The sequence below is a fragment of the Hibiscus syriacus genome, unplaced genomic scaffold (assembly GCF_006381635.1).
Source record: "Hibiscus syriacus cultivar Baekdansim isolate YM2019G1 unplaced genomic scaffold, ASM638163v2 tig00117047_pilon, whole genome shotgun sequence".
Lineage (NCBI taxonomy): Eukaryota > Viridiplantae > Streptophyta > Magnoliopsida > Malvales > Malvaceae > Hibiscus > Hibiscus syriacus.
In genome coordinates, this window is record NW_024063537.1 from 836,973 (window position 1) to 855,055 (window position 18,083).

Genomic DNA, 18,083 nt, shown 5'->3' on the forward strand with positions numbered 1-18,083 from the left:
AGGTGTATCGGCGGTAAATTTTGAAAATTTTGTTAAAGGGAAAGTGTCAATGTCATGTTCTGATATTTTAAAAAAATTATTTAAAATTTTAAATATTATTATAATTTTAAAAAAAAATCAAAAAATTTGAAAATTTTAATTTTAACCCCTAAACCAACATCGTCTACTGTCCTTTATCGTCGATGGACCTCTACCAGACGACTAATAAGCCCAAGAAAAGCCACCTGAACATGAGCCAATCGACGTGTGTATCCCGACGCTACAAATGAAGACCCCACGCGATCCCGACGGTCAATCGACGAAAATGATGATGTCGTCTAATTGGGAAGATGACAAATACGATGTCGATGGCGGTGGTCGTGACTGGCAAGGACGACGTCGACAAGTTAAGGTTAAGGATTTAGGATTTTAAGAGATTTGGAGCTTTTTGTAATCTAAGAAAAATTGGAGTTATTTTTCAAAATATAATAATATTTTTAATTTTTTAAAAAAGAAAATTCTAATAATTACTAGAATATGACACGTGTCATTTTACGGAGTTTTTTAACGGATATTACGATCGTGACACATAAAGTGATAATATTTATAATATTTGGAACCTAGATGAATAAAAAATATTTAAATATCTACTTAAAAAAATAATATAATTTGAACACCTATTTTTTAATTAAGAGTAAAATGGGGAGACTAAAATGAGAGCTGTCGACGTCATGGAAAAAATCCAATGGCACATGACAGGAGCCACCTGTACTGTAATAACTCTAGTTAAATTAACTACAAAGCGCAGTCAATTATTAACCCAAACCAAAACTCAGTTTCACAGCTCAGTGAGTACCGAGTACAAGTACAACAATGTTACACTAACTCGAGATCGTCTCTCTTTCCCTATATATTTTATCACTCTCCTTTAACTTCACTCAGTTCTCATTTTCTTTCTCTTTCCTGCAAAATCTGCAGTCTTCAAGCACCTGTGCAGTTATCTTTTCAAGTTAGTTAAATAACGGTTTTAACGATTGGAAGGAAGATGATTAGTTGGGGCGATCTTTACACCGTTTTAACGGCGGTGATACCGCTGTACGTGGCCATGATATTGGCATACGGCTCGGTTCGTTGGTGGAAGATTTTCTCGCCGGACCAGTGCTCGGGGATCAACCGGTTCGTCGCCATTTTCGCCGTGCCGCTCTTGTCGTTCCATTTCATCTCGACCAACGACCCTTACGCCATGAACTTCCGGTTCATAGCGGCCGACACGCTGCAGAAGCTCATCATGCTGTTCGTCCTCGGATTGTGGGCTAATTTGACTAAAAACGGCAGCCTTGAATGGATGATCACGATTTTCTCTTTATCGACGTTGCCCAACACTCTGGTGATGGGCATTCCGCTTCTGATCGCCATGTACGGCCCTTACTCCGGGATGTTGATGATTCAAGTGGTGGTGCTCCAGTGTATTATTTGGTACACGCTTCTTCTCTTCCTTTTCGAGTACCGCGGTGCTAAAATCCTCATCATGGAACAGTTCCCGGAAACTGCAGCTTCCATCGTTTCTTTCAAAATTGATTCCGATGTCATGTCGCTCGACGGCCGGGATTTTCTCGAGACCGACGCTGAAATCGGAGAAGACGGGAAGCTACACGTTACGGTGAGGAAATCTAATGCTTCGAGGAGGTCTTTGGGGCCTTGTTCGCTTCCCGCATTGACTCCGAGACCGTCGAATCTTACCGGAGCAGAGATATACAGTTTGAGTTCTTCGAGGAATCCGACTCCGAGAGGTTCGAATTTCAACAACTCCGACTTTTACTCCATGATGGGTGTTCAAGGATATCCCGGCCGGCAATCCAATTTCGGTTCAGCTGATTTGTACTCCGTTCAACAGACTCCAAGACCATCGAATTTTGAAGAAAACAGCTCGGCTATATCTCCGAGATTTGGATTTTATCCGGCACAAACAGTTCCTACATCGTACCCTGCTCCGAACCCTGAATTTTCATCGGTGACTAAGAACACTAAAGCTAGCCAACAACAACCGCAGCAGCCGCCGCAAACGGTTCAGCCTCAGCAGCAGAAGGAGCATAGCAAAGAGAACCACGATGCAAAGGAATTGCACATGTTCGTCTGGAGTTCGAGTGCTTCGCCGGTGTCGGAAGCCGGAGGACTTCAAGTCTTCGGTAACACGGATTTCGGAGCTTCCGACCAATCCGGACGGTCCGAGCAGGGTGCTAAAGAGATCAGAATGTTAGTTTCTGATCACCCTCAAAACGGCGAAAGTAAAGCCATGCCAGGCAGTGGTGACTTTAATGGAGAAGGCTATAGCTTTCCCGGAAGACATGGGGAAGAAGAGAAAGAAAAAGAAGGACCCAATGAACTCAACAAGTTGGGGTCCAGTTCAACGGCCGAGTTGCACCCGAAAGCCGGTGGAGCGCCTGAGACTGGTGGTGGTAAACAAATGCCTCCTGCCAGTGTAATGACCCGCTTGATCTTGATCATGGTTTGGCGCAAGCTTATCCGAAACCCCAACACATATTCCAGCCTCATTGGACTCATTTGGTCCCTAATTGCTTTCAGGTTAGTCCATTCACTCTAGTATCGAGTTTTGTGAATGAAAAAAATAATATGAATCTTATCTTGATTACGAGTCGAATTTAGGGTAAAAAATTAATTTCGAATTTGGGGGTGTTTTTATTAATGCAGGTGGCATGTGAGTATGCCTAAAATAATAGAGAAGTCCATCTCCATACTGTCCGATGCTGGATTGGGAATGGCCATGTTCAGCTTAGGTGAGCATTTTTGTTATCTCCTTTATCTTTTAAGTATTAATATTATTATTTGTCGGATTCGAGATTCGAATAATTTAATTATTATATCGAAAAAGTTCAAGTTGAACTGAACTTGGCCTAAACAAAATGTCCAAAACCAACCGTTTATGATACATTTGCCGAATTCAGGCAAGCCATTGGAACAAAAATCCATGTAATGGGATACCATGGACCAGTTTCCTTTTTCCTTTTTCAAAATTGATTTTGATGTTACAAGAAAGTTGGAGGCTAATCTTTGGAGTAAATGGGATTAATCTCCCGACAAGTGGGGTCGTGTTGTGATGGTGGCTGGCGGTCCAGAGCCGGCGGGCAATTGGCTGTGATAGACGCCAACTAGGCCACCAGTAGTGAAAGGTAGTTGGGTTGAAAAGATTATGATGTTTTTGGCTTCTTGTACCGGTGAAAAACAGGTCTGTTTATGGCACTGCAACCCAAGATCATCGCCTGCGGGAACTCCATCGCCACCTTCGCCATGGCGGTTAGGTTCTTGACCGGTCCGGCCGTCATGGCTGCTGCTTCGATCGCCGTAGGATTGCACGGAACACTCCTCCGTGTGGCCATCGTTCAGGTATCCGGAAAAACGAGGAAAAATACACTTACATTCTTCCGTAACTATTAGGCCTATTAGCTAACCATTGTTTGAAATTTAACAGGCGGCTCTGCCACAAGGAATTGTACCATTTGTGTTCGCCAAAGAATACAATGTCCACCCTGCAATCCTCAGCACTGCGTAAGTAAAAAAAAAAACCTGAATATATTCAATCACGTGTTGAGAAATCTTCCGACCACCGTTTGCGAGAAATTGGTCCGACTCCCTCGACGATATGTTATATGTATATACAACTGACGTGTTCGTAACTTTTTTCAGGGTCATCTTCGGGATGTTGATAGCATTACCAATAACGCTCGTGTACTACATTCTTCTAGGATTGTGAGGGTTTGTTCCCCTTTTTTCCCTTAGTAAGCAAGAATATGAAGGGAGATATCTAGGGTTTGAGTTCGTGCTATGCATTCGGACCGGAAACATCGATCGGAGCCGGATTACGTTTTGAATCAACATGAGGATTTTTCGGAGAAGAAGACTTTAATGTAAAAAGGGTTCTAAAATCATTGGAGATGACATAGGTAAAGATATTTTGACTTAGCAATGTGTCCTCCCCGATATAAGGATCATGCCCCCATTAGAGGCCAAGTTTATCCAATTTCTTAGAGTAAATCTTCACACGAAGGAAGCATAAGACCAGGCATTGAAGAGGGAAAAGAGGGAACAGGCGGCCACTTCATCTCCCTTACGATTTTTTTAAAGTTTGATTTCACTCTCTAATGAAAGTAGCAAAAGTTTTTTCAATATCAAATAGTATAAGATCAATTTGTCTTGTTTATCATGTAATGATAATAAAAATCTTTACGTGATAAATGCACCAAACGACCTCAATAGTGAAAGACAGTGTTGTTATTTTTACAGGTTTTAAGTTCAAGCAGTTAACTCTATAAAATATATATATTGTTCATGATTAAAAAATTCTAAATAAATACTATTTTTAAATCTCCCGAGACTGTAATTGACTTCTCATTATGAATAGAAAATTAATTTTTATCTTTAATTTGTTTTTAAAAAATATATATAAATAGATAGATATCAACAAACAGTTGGTTAAGTACTAGATCCCTTAACCAAGTTAAAGTTTTGAATTTTTGAATTTTGACGATTTTGAATGGAGTAAATTGAATTGAAAATGTCACCATTGCCTCTATAATACCCGATTTAGATTAATCGATCAATAAATCTGATACTAGTGGTTATTAAAAAAATAGATAGATATGGTTTTACTTTTGAATTTGTAGCTGTCGTTGGTGAATTAATTTGAAGAGAGAGAGATAGTGGGGGCGCAATTAAGCCATGCCCATGGCTCAGACGGGAAAGAATAGAAGGGAACAAAAGCTAATTAAGACACTTGAAAGGGACTATGTATGGCGAACCACGGACATGAGTCGGGAGAGATGGGTCCGACCCCAAGGGCTGGGACCATGTGAAGGTTTATACTTTTTCATTTTGAGACACACCTATGGAAAATATATGGGTAAACTACATAGTTAGTCACTATTGTTTATCTTTTTAAATGTATGATCACTCAATCCAAGAAAATTAATACGTGGTCACTTGTGTTTCATTTTAATTAATACATTGTAGGGGCATAACCCCTCCCGCTATATATAAGTATAACTATGTCTCAGGGTTGGGTATAATAACAGAACACATAGTACTCTTTAAAAAAAAGTTCAAATTTAAATTTTAAAAGGGTAAAGTACAAAAATGGTCCCTTGACTGTTATTAAGTCCTTCAACTATTAAAAGTTACAAAATGGTCTTCTTACTATAGAGTGTTGCTTTGTTAAGTCCTTCAACTATTAAAAGTTACAAAATGATCACCCGACTATTCATTATGTTCCAAACTCATCCTTTTATGCTAAAAAATTGACGATTGTCTAAGTCGGATATTAACTTGATGATTGAGATATAATATTCATTCGAGATTCTATAATCAGATTTTATCATATCACAGTTAGGGGTGTATTCAGTTCGGTTTTGTTTTTTACCAAAAATTGAACCGAACCGAAATAAACGGATTTTCAATATTTAAACCGAAACCGAAACCGAATAGTTAAAAAACCGAAAAAACCGAAACCGATTTTTTCGGTTCGGTTCGAGTTTTTCGGTTTGGTTCGGTTCGGTTTTTCGGTTTTTCAATAAAAAATCACTTGAAACTATAAATTTTTTTACAAAAATTGCCTATTCGGTTCAATATGGAATAAATGGGTTCCATATGGAAAACCCGAACCAAACCGAATCAAAAAAATAAAACTTTTAAACCGAACCGAAAACCGAACCGTTTAAAGTCAAATCGAATCGAACCGAACCGTTTTACTCGGTTCATGTCGGTTTTTCGGTTTTCTCGGTTTCGTTGCTCAGCCCTAATCACAGTCAATAGGTTAACGTTCAACTCATAATACCGATAATTTTTTAACTAAAAGCGACAAGTTTAGAACATAATGAATAGTCAACTATCCATTTTGCAACGTCTAATAGTCGAGGGACTCAGTAAAACAACACTCTATAGTCAGAAGACCATTTTATAACTTTTAATTGTCAAGAGATTTAATAAAGTATTATCCTATAATCGGGGACTATTTGTGTGTACATAAAGTAATTAGGTCATACACCGATAATTTTTCGATTTCCTTTCAATCAAACATATCTATACACGTTGCTATAACTCGGTCCATATCTCTTAATTAGGAAAAAAAAGGATAATCTATTTTCGAAACCAAACAAAGCACAAGCAAGCCGATGAGCATATTGGGCAACTTGAACCATTATACATATCAATCGGGCAAAAGATTTGGTGAACCACAATAAATTGGCTTAATTCCGAGCACATATTTCCCATTTTTCTTCAATAATTCATAGCATTCAATTTGCCTTGATGTCTCCATCTCCCTTGTTTGCTTCAAATGTCCAAACTCTTCGATATTATTCCAACCTTAAGCATATGATTTATGGAATGTTTTTGGACCATTTGATTGTTTGCTGTACACGTAAATGCTTCATAGATTTCAATGCAACGCATTCAATATATTAAATATGACGTGACATGTTTGATGAGAGATAATTTAAGTTCAAAATTAACGATTTCGTCATTTATACTATCAAGCTATCATATTTTGGTCAACGAGTCATTAAATCTCATTAGTTTGATGATGTGGCACAAAGAAAAAAAAATAATTTTATTTTGTTTTTCACCCTTTTATTGTCATTGTCATCGCTGCCTCAGTCGTCGCATGCCTCTTGTCCAAACTCCAACACCCTTGCACTCTCATCGTTTTGTGTTGTGTGGGCGTTGGTTGGGCGAACGAGGGTGAAGATGTTAGAGTTGAAAGACATATAGATAAAACTTAATGACTATTTTATAATAATTCGATAAATTTTAATATTGATCTTGTAACTTTTTAAAACATTAAGGAATATGATGAGATTAAATGACTGTTGAGATCAATCCAAACAGAAAGGACAAGGACTACTTGATAATGATCGGACGGAGCATGTGATTCGAGGGTCAATAAATACAGCACGGACGGACATAGGCAGCCATCCATGCGTGGACCGTAATCGAAATCCAAACCAATATCATGGACATAGACAGCTCGGTATTGCGTGGCTAAAAAGAGAAACCCCATCATCCATCATACATTGATACACCAATGGACCATCTCACCATCATCAACATCATCGACGTATTTATTAATGTCCGATCCATGCATGCACACGTGGCTAAAAGTCGTCGATGAAGTACCATTTTCATGTATAGTCATGTAGGCATGCCCATACTGTGATCATGTTCATGTGGTGTTTTTATTGCAGGCATATTACAAATACAATACTACATGATAGAGTGTTGGAATTATTGCAAGTGGGGGAGTATGAGAGAAAAAGCAATGGTTGGAAGGATAAGATTTCCAACTAAGGTAGGGACAATATTTTTTTGAATTAATCACTGGTATCTAATATATTGACCGACTAATCTAGATCGGGTATTGCATAGGCGAGTGCTTCCTTCCAACCCAGTTTGCTCCATTCGCAAACGTTAGGATTCGAACCTCTGACATTGCTTAAGAGACCTAATGCCTCATCCTATTAGACCAGTTGGTTGTTGGTAAGATAGGGACAATATTGGTTGAGAAGGAGGTTAGGTATCGAATCAAATTCAAATTTATTATCGATATATTATATCGAGATTTAATTTACTACAGTAAATGTTAAATTCAGGTCATTAAAATTATCGTCGTAACTTTTAAAAGGATATGAATTTAAATATATTTTAACATAAATTTATATGTCAAGCTTTATTTGAAGGGTGTTATCTAAGAATGACAATGGTTGGACTGGATGGATTTTTTGTTGATTTAATAAGATACAATAATATAATAAAATTTTATTTAAATATAATTTTTACTCGTTTTAAAATAAATTTAAACTTTTAATTAAAAATTTGATTATAACCTAATCCAATCCAATTTAATATACTAATTTTGAGTTGATGATAAAGTTGAGTTATTTGCATTATATATCTTCAACTATAATTTTCATTTTAAATTGATCCTTAAACTTTTGACTATTTTAATTTCATACCCAAACTATGACTCTCATTCTAAACTAGTCCTTAAACTTTTGAACATTCTAATTACATCCATAAACTATGGCTCTCTTTCTAAAGTGGTCCATAAACTTTTTAATATTTCAATTTCATCCCCAAAATCATCCAAATCTGTATTTAGTTTCAATCATAATTCAACCTTATTTTTTTTCAAACATATAATAATATATAACTTGGTCTAACGATTTTACTGAAAGTGGATGTGATTAATATATACATATAGTTTGGTATAAATTTGAAATGTTTAAAAAGTTTAGGGACTAGTTTAGAATGATAGTCATAATTTAGGGATGAAATTAAAATATTTAAAAATTTAGGAACCAATTTAAAATGAGAATCTTATTGTGAGAACATGTGATTGATAAGATGGAATAGATTTGTCCCACTCCCACACAGGTGGGAAATTGGAAAGGTAAAATCTTGGGTGAAATGGGCAGAATGATTATCCAAAAGTGAAAAGCTAAGGTGATCTCAATCATTAATTTACTGAAAAATTCTCTGCACAATCATTTGCAGGTTTTCATTATGGCTGGTACTGTCCCTACAACCTGCTAATATTAGGATATGGTTTGTATTTGAATGGCTATTGCTTTTTCTCACATTCACAACACAACACCCCACCCGGAAAGTTAAAAATAAACCTGAACTTCTTTTAAATAAAATTTAGGGTGAAGTATATAAATGGTAAGATTAATTATAGGGTGTTTTGTTGAGTCATTTTATTATAAAAAAGTTACAAGATGGTCTCTTAATTATAAGATATTATTTTATTGAATCTTCGACTATTAAAATCTATAAAATGATCATTCGACTATTTATTATGTTTTGAATTCGTCATTTCCTGTTATAAAATCGACTACAGTTTGAGCTGAATGTTAATTTGCTATTTGAGATATGATAAAATTTGATCTCAGAATTTGAAACGACTATTATATCTCTGACAACATGTTAACATCCGGCTCAAGTTGTCATTAATTTTTAATGGAAAAAAAGACTAGTTTGAGTTTGGAACATAATGAATAGTCGGGTGACCATTTTGTAACTTTTAATAGTCGATGACTCAATGAAACAACATATGTAGTTGGGTGACTATTTAGTAATATTTAATAGTTTGGAGACTTATTAAAATAATATCCTATAACTGAGAACCATTTATATACTTTACCCTAAAATTTAATATTTTTTTCAAACTTTCAAGTCATTGAAACTGTACTGCAACACAACAACTAAGAACTTTTTTTTACATGTCTTTAACAGCACATGCACGTGAATACAATAAAATAGACAGCTCCCAACCCAAATCAACATTATTATATTATATTTTCCAATTATAAAATACATTAGTAAATGCATTATTGGGTGGTTACGAAACATGTGGTGCTGTCCTCGTGTGCATGGCCTCATTCCACAGCATACGATGGGTCACAACCCTAAGCCATGTGAATCGTTACGGTTTAGGGTTATATTATTTAAGTTAATATCGGGCAATTAAGACGTGGCTCATCAATGGAAAGGAAACAAAGGTAATTAAGACATTTGAGAGGGTGTGATGGTGGATGTCGGGTGAACCACGGACATGAGTCTAGGACCATGGGCCACACAGGGGGACCATGGACCACACAGGGGGACCATGGACCATCTATGGGATTAGACTTTTGAGGGAAAATAAAGGTCACTTTTACAAGCCGAAACCCTTGACTATTCACATTTTAGTTATCAAACTTTTGGGACACATCTCCCTCATGTAACCTATGCCCTTGTCCCTTCTTTTCAATACCCTTTTTTTGCACCCTTCTTTCTTACCTATTCCCCATTAAAAAGTGCCTTTGTTTTGTCCACATGGGTCGAGTTAAATGATAAAGAATTCGATATGTAATATCTCAAGTTTAAGTATAACAATAAAACTTGATTTCAGATATAATTAACACTTGTTTCACTATCGAACAATAACCAACAATTAATTGGTCTAATGAAATAATACATTAGATTTCTTAAGTAAGATCAATGGTTTGAATCTTTATATTGTATATGGAAAAAATTAGGTTAGGAGGACCGCACATAATAGGTTTATGCAGTATCTGATACTTGCCACTAGTATGAAATCTATAACTCCAAGTGGGGATGGACCCAAAATTAAGCCCATGAACTTGGGCCTGCAAGAATGGTTCAAGCCAATGTTTGGGCCTATTTAAGTCTCGTTTTCTCGATCCTATTCCGCATTAGGGATGATAACGGAGCGAAGGATCGAGGGATAACGGGTGGGGACAATCGTCCCTGGAAATTCAAAATTATTATATATTTTAGATTTTTTAATGTACTTTCTAATAAAAATCTATTTTTACCCTCTGAAATTTAATAAGTTCAAGTTTGTCCCTTAAAATTTTATAAATTCAAGGTTGCTTAATATAAAGTACTGCGTCCTTGGACATGTTCGTTAGAAGTATTATCTATTTCTGATGTTTTGGTAAACGAATTAATAATAAATTGATTTTACATGAAAATTTTTAGACACACACATGATTTAGTTCAAACAAAGACAATGAATATGTATTGTTTGTTTTATATAAATATTGTTTCTCTGTGTTATAAAAAATCATTTTATATATGTACTTAAGTGGTTTTAGTAACATTAAGTTTTTGGGTAAATTACATGTTTAGTACTTAAATGATCAGTCTTGGTCAGTTTAAGTAATTAAACTTTTTTTAATCACACCTAAATTTTTTATTTATTTATTTTAGTACCCTTCAAAATTTAACGTTAATTTTTGAAAAAAATAAGAAGTGTGGGTATTAAAATGGACCAAATAGACACGTTAAGTTTTTAATAAAGATATACTAAAATGAAATAAAAACTAAACTTTAAGTATGCTTTTAAAAAAATTAAAGACATCAATGAAAATAAAAATGGGATTTTTTTTTAAAAAAAGCAAAAAGATTACACATGTTCTTCTCATACTCTCATCCATTACCCAAACAAATTCAAAATGTTATTGCAGCCGCTATTTCACGATAGCGCTATCGTTCGAAACTAATATTGTTTTAAAAAAGCGGTGTGACACGGAAATCACACTAATAATGGCCGATAACGACCGCAACTTAACGGGTAACGGCCGATCGTGGCGATAATGGCCTGGTATTTTCCATTACACCAAGCCAACAACAAACTCAAAATAAACTTCAGATTTTCTCTCAAATTTCATTGCCCAAACTCAAAATCAAACAAAATCAGAAAAAGTCTTTCACTTTGAGGAGAAGTACTTGATTATTTTATCTTTCTTCTTGTTTTTCTTTTGGTGTAACATGCATAGCAAAGTAAAGTTTTTTTTTTTTTTGAATATTTTTGGTAGGAATCAAGCTAGCAAGAAAAGAAAATTTAAGAACATGCAAAAATAAAGAAGAAAAGGGACGGATTTTAACAAAAAAAAAATCTCTATTTTTCACAAATTTTGCTCTGCGTTTCTGCCTCCCCTCTCACTCATGCACGATACAGAAGAAGAAGAAGAGATTTAATAATTTTTTAGTTATATTTTATGTTTTAAATAATTATTATTTTACTTTTAATGTTTTGGGTTTGGACCAAAACAAACCCAATAATAAATTAATTAATTTTTTACTTTTAATGTTTTATGTTTGGACCAAAACAGACCCAATAAGTTAATTATATTTTGGATTTAATATTTTTAATACTTATAATGTTATAGGTGATTTCAAAATAAATAATGAGTTATTTCTAATTTTATGAGTTTTAAGTTATAATATGTTGATTTTGGTAAGTGAATAATAACGGTTAATTTATTTTTATTCATTTTAATTTTTTAGAGTTTTTCCTATGTTGATAGTTTAAAATAAATAGTCTTATTTCTTTTAAATAATAATGTATTCATAATGTTATTATTAATTAATTATCTTATCCTATCACTGAGTTTAATATTTGATTAAATTATATTATATATATGTTATTTTTGTTTAGAAAACATTCTAAAAATCTTTAAACATGACTGTTTATAATTATAATTATTATGGTTTAGGATAAGTTGTGCGAATTGTCGTAACCGTTTTTCGGCGGAGACAATCGTTTAATTGTTTTAAAAACTTTTTGGACTTTTAATTTTGGAAAAATCCGGTGATTTGGAATTAATTTGGGTAAAGCTAAAAAGAGTCGCCATCAACCTTTGGGTTAGGTAGGTTAAATACCTAAAACGTCTTTTAAAAACCATTTTAAGAAAAATCGTTTTTTAAGACAAAAGTCGGTCTGAGTTTACCAAAGATTCGATTAAAACAAGTTCGGGAGTCGGTTACGCGTGGGGAAGGATTAGCACCCCCATAACGCCCTAATTTGGTACCTAGTCGATTAATTAATGTCTTTGCAATGAAATTTACAAATTCAAATTTAATTTGGTTTATGATCCCAACAAAATAACAACATATGAATTTCACCATATTTAAAAACACCCAAATAGATTAAATTAAAATTACTCAGCTTTTAGAAAGATAAAGAATATTCGATTATTTAAAAATATCGAGACCATATCTTAAATAGTTATAACAACCTTTTATCGATAAATTTAAATAGCCGAACATTTCTTTTTCTTCCATTCCCAAATTTGAAAGTGATGAATCAATTTTTAGGTGTAACTGATGGGATACACTTTTACTTTAAAATCGTTAAAAGTGGACCTCGAATAAGTTAAGACAACCAACTTAAAACAGTTTTAAATTAAAAGGATATTACACTTAATCCAATTATGTAATAATGCCGAGTTATGCAAATGAGGTAAACATGCAAAAATTAATTAAAAATAATAATAATAAAATATAAAAGCAATATACCATCTTAATACAAAAATTATTTACACGTACTTTGTAATTATAAATTATAAACTACATATATTAACATGTAATTCGTAAGTGTGACTGTGTATAATACTAAAAAAATAATGTTATTTTAATAAATATTGTATATGCAGTCAAGATTAATATTTAATATAATATAAAAAACGGAAGTCGAGAAATTAGGAATACATACAAGCGTATTCATAAAACTAAGTACTTCTATTTTATATGTACATACACGCACTAATTCATTGGATTAATAATTCTAAAATACCTACAGACTTTGATTCAAATACACACATACACTAATTTATATATATACTATGTACATACATGTAATGGCCCATAGAATGCTTATTTATGGAATACTACACAATAAGCTCATGATAAAAAAAAGGCTGCCTTTAACCCATAATAGCACAAAACGGCAGCACTATAGTTCCATTAAATATTAATTAGACTCAAGGAAACCCTAAAACCAAATCTGGTTCATGTTTCATTCCACAGCCGCATCTCCTCATCTCTACCCTAACTCTCTTTTCTACTTCCCATGCCCGAGAAACTCAAGGTACACGCTCACAACACCAGTAGCTTCTCCAAATGATGCTCCTTGCTCCGGCCACATACCACGCTAGCCAGGTAAGACTTGCTACCCTTCTTTATTTCTTCTCTCGGCCGAAACACTCAAGAAAACACAGCTAACCATCGGTCACCTTTCAACGATGGCCACTCCGCTCCAAACATTGCTAAAGACTGTTGTGGAAACTTAAACAACACCTAGACTAAACCAAACCCGCCTTTATTCTTTTTTATCATTTTTCTTCTATGCGATTGAATGGGCTGAAAATCCCATAATCACTGCCACGAACGGCGGTTCTACTATCGATAGAAACAAAACAAAACACCCCATAGTAGAACCAAAACCTAAACTAACATATAACACAACCCCTGCTAAACCGAAGAAATATGAACTAAACAGCCCCAATTGTCTTCTTTAACTCCTCTATATTTCCTCTCTGTTAAAAACCTCAGCACATTTTCCTCAAAAACCCACACACTTAGACATAATCTCCTTGACTGAATCCTCTCAAAATCTACCCAAGACCTACTGTTTTGGGACTTAACTATATAAACACTAAACCCTTCAACCCCGAAGACCACCACTCCACCCAGGGGAGGTCGCGACACCATGGTAAGAATTTAACCTTATCTATTTCTGCTTTTATATATTTTGTAATCTGATAGATGAAAACTAACCCAAATAAATGACATGCAAGAATTCAATTAATTCATGGAACTTTTACGCAACTCCGGCAACTGTATCAACTCGGCAATGAAAACCTACAGTCTACGATCCATTCACTTTCAACAACAAAGCTATATTGAAGGTATCTACTTCTATTTTCAGATTTTAGGATTTGCATTTAATTTGAAAATAATTAAAACAATTGAAGAAAGGCAAAATTTAATGTAAATAACGACAAAGAAAAACCTTATATGAATTGAATTTCTCCTTGTATTGCTCTGGTTTGCTGAAAAGAGGGAACTCCTCTGTTTCTTTTGATGAAAATATAGTACAATGTTTTCGTTTTGATGTCTGTAAAAATCAATAAGGGAGGATCTGTTTTCTCCCCCCTTTTTCCTTCCTCCCTCATCCCCCATTTATAATTATTTCGAATCCACCTTTTCCTTTGATTAGTGCTGAAGCAGGTATCCATAATCCCGTAATTTTCGGGATTTTTTCTTTATTTCAAAGGTTTAGGTAAACTTTTAATCTTTTGTTGACCTTGATTTTGATCCACTCACATTTGCTGAGATGGCCAGATGATGACAGCTTCTAGAGGCATTTGGTGGTGGCTCTATGTTGGCTTGGCAGTTCGGCGAAAATGATTCTGAATGGTTATGTAATTGGACTAGCCTACAAAATATGTAAATTATTAAATTATTAGCATTAATAATAATAATATAATAAATATATATATATTTTTAATCCCGATCAAAAACGGGTGTCTACAGCTGCCCCTCTTTGCTCATTCTTGTGTTAACAAGAATAGGGAAAAGATGAAAAAGACAACCAGTTTTTGTCCAGTCTTCCTTCGTTGTTAGATTGAACAAGTTCTTCGCATTATGAACTTCTTCTCTCTTTTGGATGAGTTTTTCTCATTATGAACTCTTCACTGAAAATGTTGATCCCTCAAGCGAGGCGTCCCTGACTCGAAATGCTGTGAATCGAGTGATAGGTCGAACAAGCTCTTCTCATTATGAACTTCTTCTCCCTCGTTGGATGAGTTCTTCTCATTATGAACTCTCCATTGAAAATGTTGATCCCTCAAGCGAGGTGTCACTGATTCGAAATGTCATGAATCGAGTGATAGGTCGAACAAGCTCTTCTCATTATGAACTTCTTCTCCCTTTTTCGGATGAGTTCTTCTCATTATGAACTCTCCATTGGAAATGTCAATTCCTCAAGCGAGGTGTCACTGATTCGAAATGTCATGAATCGAGTGATAGGTCGAACAAGCTCTTCTCATTATGAACTTCTTCTCCCTCTGTCGGATGAGTTCTTCTCATTATGAACTCTCCATTGAAAATGCTGATCCACCTCTTTTTGTGATGGAACCAAACCAAGGTTGAACAAGTTCTTCTTATTATGAACTTTCTCCTTTAGGACGAGTTCTTCTCATTATGAACTCTTCACTGGAAATGTTGATCCACCTCCTTCTGCGGTGGATCATAATTGTTATTGACTCTCTCTGAATTTCTGTCAAAACATTCAAAGCATTTCAATGAATATGAATGAATGAGCATGCTCCTATTTATAGATGCCTATTAATGTATGCATGATATCATTTTAATATTATGAGCTTTGTGGTCTTGTAAATCTTCATTTCAAACACGTCATTCAACCTTTCATTTGCACCCCACACTTTGCTTGGGCTATTTCTCTTGTTCCCATACAAATCTTTTTCTACTTCCTTTTGATCTGTTCATCTTTGTCAACGTATCAAAATATCAGTGTTTTCAATGTGCTTTTTCTCAGCTCACATGCATTTTCTTTGGTCATGTCTTACCCTACTCTCTTCGAGTATTAGGGTTAAAATTTCTGATATGGAAGTATTAATTCAGAGTAATACCAAGAAGTCTTTTATTTATTTTTAATGCCATGTCAATCTACTTATAAGAAGAATGAATAAAATTGAGACTTGAAATAAAAACTTTAAATTCACTGACAAGGAAATGAATTTACAAAGTTATGACAATCACATAAATAGTGGAAATTTATAACCACAAGTCAAATGTCCCTATAGAACATTAGCATGAGTGTTCCTGAATCAATCCATTTGATATAACTATTGAGTTGAGCTTCTGTCTGAAGGATTTCAAGGTTTGCCAAAAGTTCTGTAAATGTGAAGCTTCTCTCAAAATATCAGACTTTCGAGAAGATTTAGTTGCCTGATGCCTAATCTCAAAATGCCTTTGAGCCGCCATTTCAGATTTTCAACTCAAAGTCTTCCTTTGGTTTCAAGATGTCCTTTGTGGATTTTCATCTCGAACCCTCCTTCTTCATTTTTTTTTCTTCTTTTTATTTTTTCATTTTTTTTCTTCAAGCATAGTACTTCTTAACAGAGGCTGAGTTTACCGGATTTCTCAGTTTTTCCCCATCCATCTCTGCTAAAATCAATGCTCCCCCAGAGAATGCCTTATTGACAACATATGGACCTTCCCAATTAGGCATCCATTTTCCTCGGAAATCTTTATGAATTGGCAGAATCTTTTTTAGCACTAGATCACCCTCTCGAAATTCTCTAGGATGAACCTTCTTATCATGAGCTCTCATCATCCGTTTCTGATACATCTGACCGTGGCAAATATCTTTTAATCTCTTTTCTTCAATGAGATTCAATTGGTCAAACCGAGCCTGAACCCATTCAGCTTCATCCAACTTTACCTCTTTCAGAATTCGAAGTGATGGGATTTCTATTTCCACTGGCAAGACTGCCTCCATCCCGTAAACTAAAGAGAAAGGCGTTGCCCCTGTCGAAGTTCGGACTGTAGTACGATATGCATATAAAGCAAAAGGTAATTTGTCGTGCCAATCTCTGTAAGTCATAGTGGTCTTTGTGATGATCCTTTTAATATTTTTATTTGCTGCTTCCACTGCCCCATTCATCTTTGGACGATAGGTCACTGAATTAGAATGCTTTATCTTGAACTGAGTACAAAGTTCTACCATCATTTTATTGTTCAAATTGGTGGCATTATCTGTGATGATTCTTTCTGGCAACCCATACCGGCAGATTATCTCTCTCTTTATGAATTTGCAAACTGTAGATCTTGTGATATTTGCATATGAGGCAGCCTCAACCCACTTAGTAAAATAATCAATTGCCACAAATATGAAGCGATGTCCATTCGAAGCCTTTGGTGTAATTGCCCCAATGACATCCATGCCCCACATAGAAAACGGCCATGGTGCAGTCATCACGTGCAAAGGTGACGGAGATGCATGGATCTTATCACCATAAATTTGACATTTGTGACATTTTCTTACATAATCAACACAGTCTGAATGCATAGTGGCCCAATAATATCCATATCTCATGATCTTCCTGGCCATAGAAAGCCCACTTGCATGTGTTCCACATATCCCTTCATGCACTTCTTCAAGTATACTTCTTGCTTCTCGGGCATCTACACATCTCATCAAAACTTGATCACTACCCTTTCTGTACAAAACTTCCCCATCTAATACATATTCGGCAGTCATCTTCCTTATTGTCTTTTTATCGATCTCAGATGCATGTAGTGGGTAAATTTGATGCTTGATGTATTGTAAAATGTCATAATACCATGGACGATCATCTACCTCTTCTTCTATATCATAACAGTGTGCCGGGGTTTTATATATTTGCATTTTAATTGGCATCATATCAACTCTTCTATTTGCTTGGAACATTGCAGCCAGTGTGGCCAAAGCATCTGCCATTTGATTATCTTCTCGAGGGAGATAATTGAAATTGACATCTTCAAATTCTTTTACCAATTCAAGGATCAATCTTCGATATTCCACTAACTTTGGATCCTTTGTCTCCCATTCTCCTCGCATTGATACACCACTAATGAGGAGTCTCCATATACTTGGAGCACTTTGATTTTTCTTTCTATAGCTGCTCTTAATCCCATAGCACAAGCTTCATACTCTGCCATATTATTGGTGCAAAAGA

The 18,083-nt window shown here is 35.1% G+C and overlaps 1 protein-coding gene across 2 annotated transcripts; it reads left to right on the forward strand.

The window, feature by feature from the left end:
• The first annotated feature begins 897 nt into the window (after positions 1 to 897).
• On the forward strand, positions 898 to 4,137 carry LOC120197241 (auxin efflux carrier component 4-like). 2 transcript variants are annotated; one of them, XM_039198837.1, is made up of 6 exons: positions 898 to 2,562; positions 2,689 to 2,774; positions 3,224 to 3,381; positions 3,467 to 3,543; positions 3,682 to 3,756; positions 3,798 to 4,137. In XM_039198837.1, exons 1-5 carry the CDS (start codon positions 1,025 to 1,027, stop codon positions 3,746 to 3,748), a joined length of 1,926 nt encoding a protein of 641 aa, XP_039054768.1. In that variant the 5' UTR covers positions 898 to 1,024; the 3' UTR covers positions 3,749 to 3,756; positions 3,798 to 4,137. The 2 variants fall into 2 exon arrangements, with proteins under 2 accessions (XP_039054768.1, XP_039054769.1); XM_039198838.1 differs by having other exon boundaries at positions 3,682 to 3,741; positions 3,783 to 4,137.
• Positions 4,138 to 18,083: the final 13,946 nt, after the last annotated feature.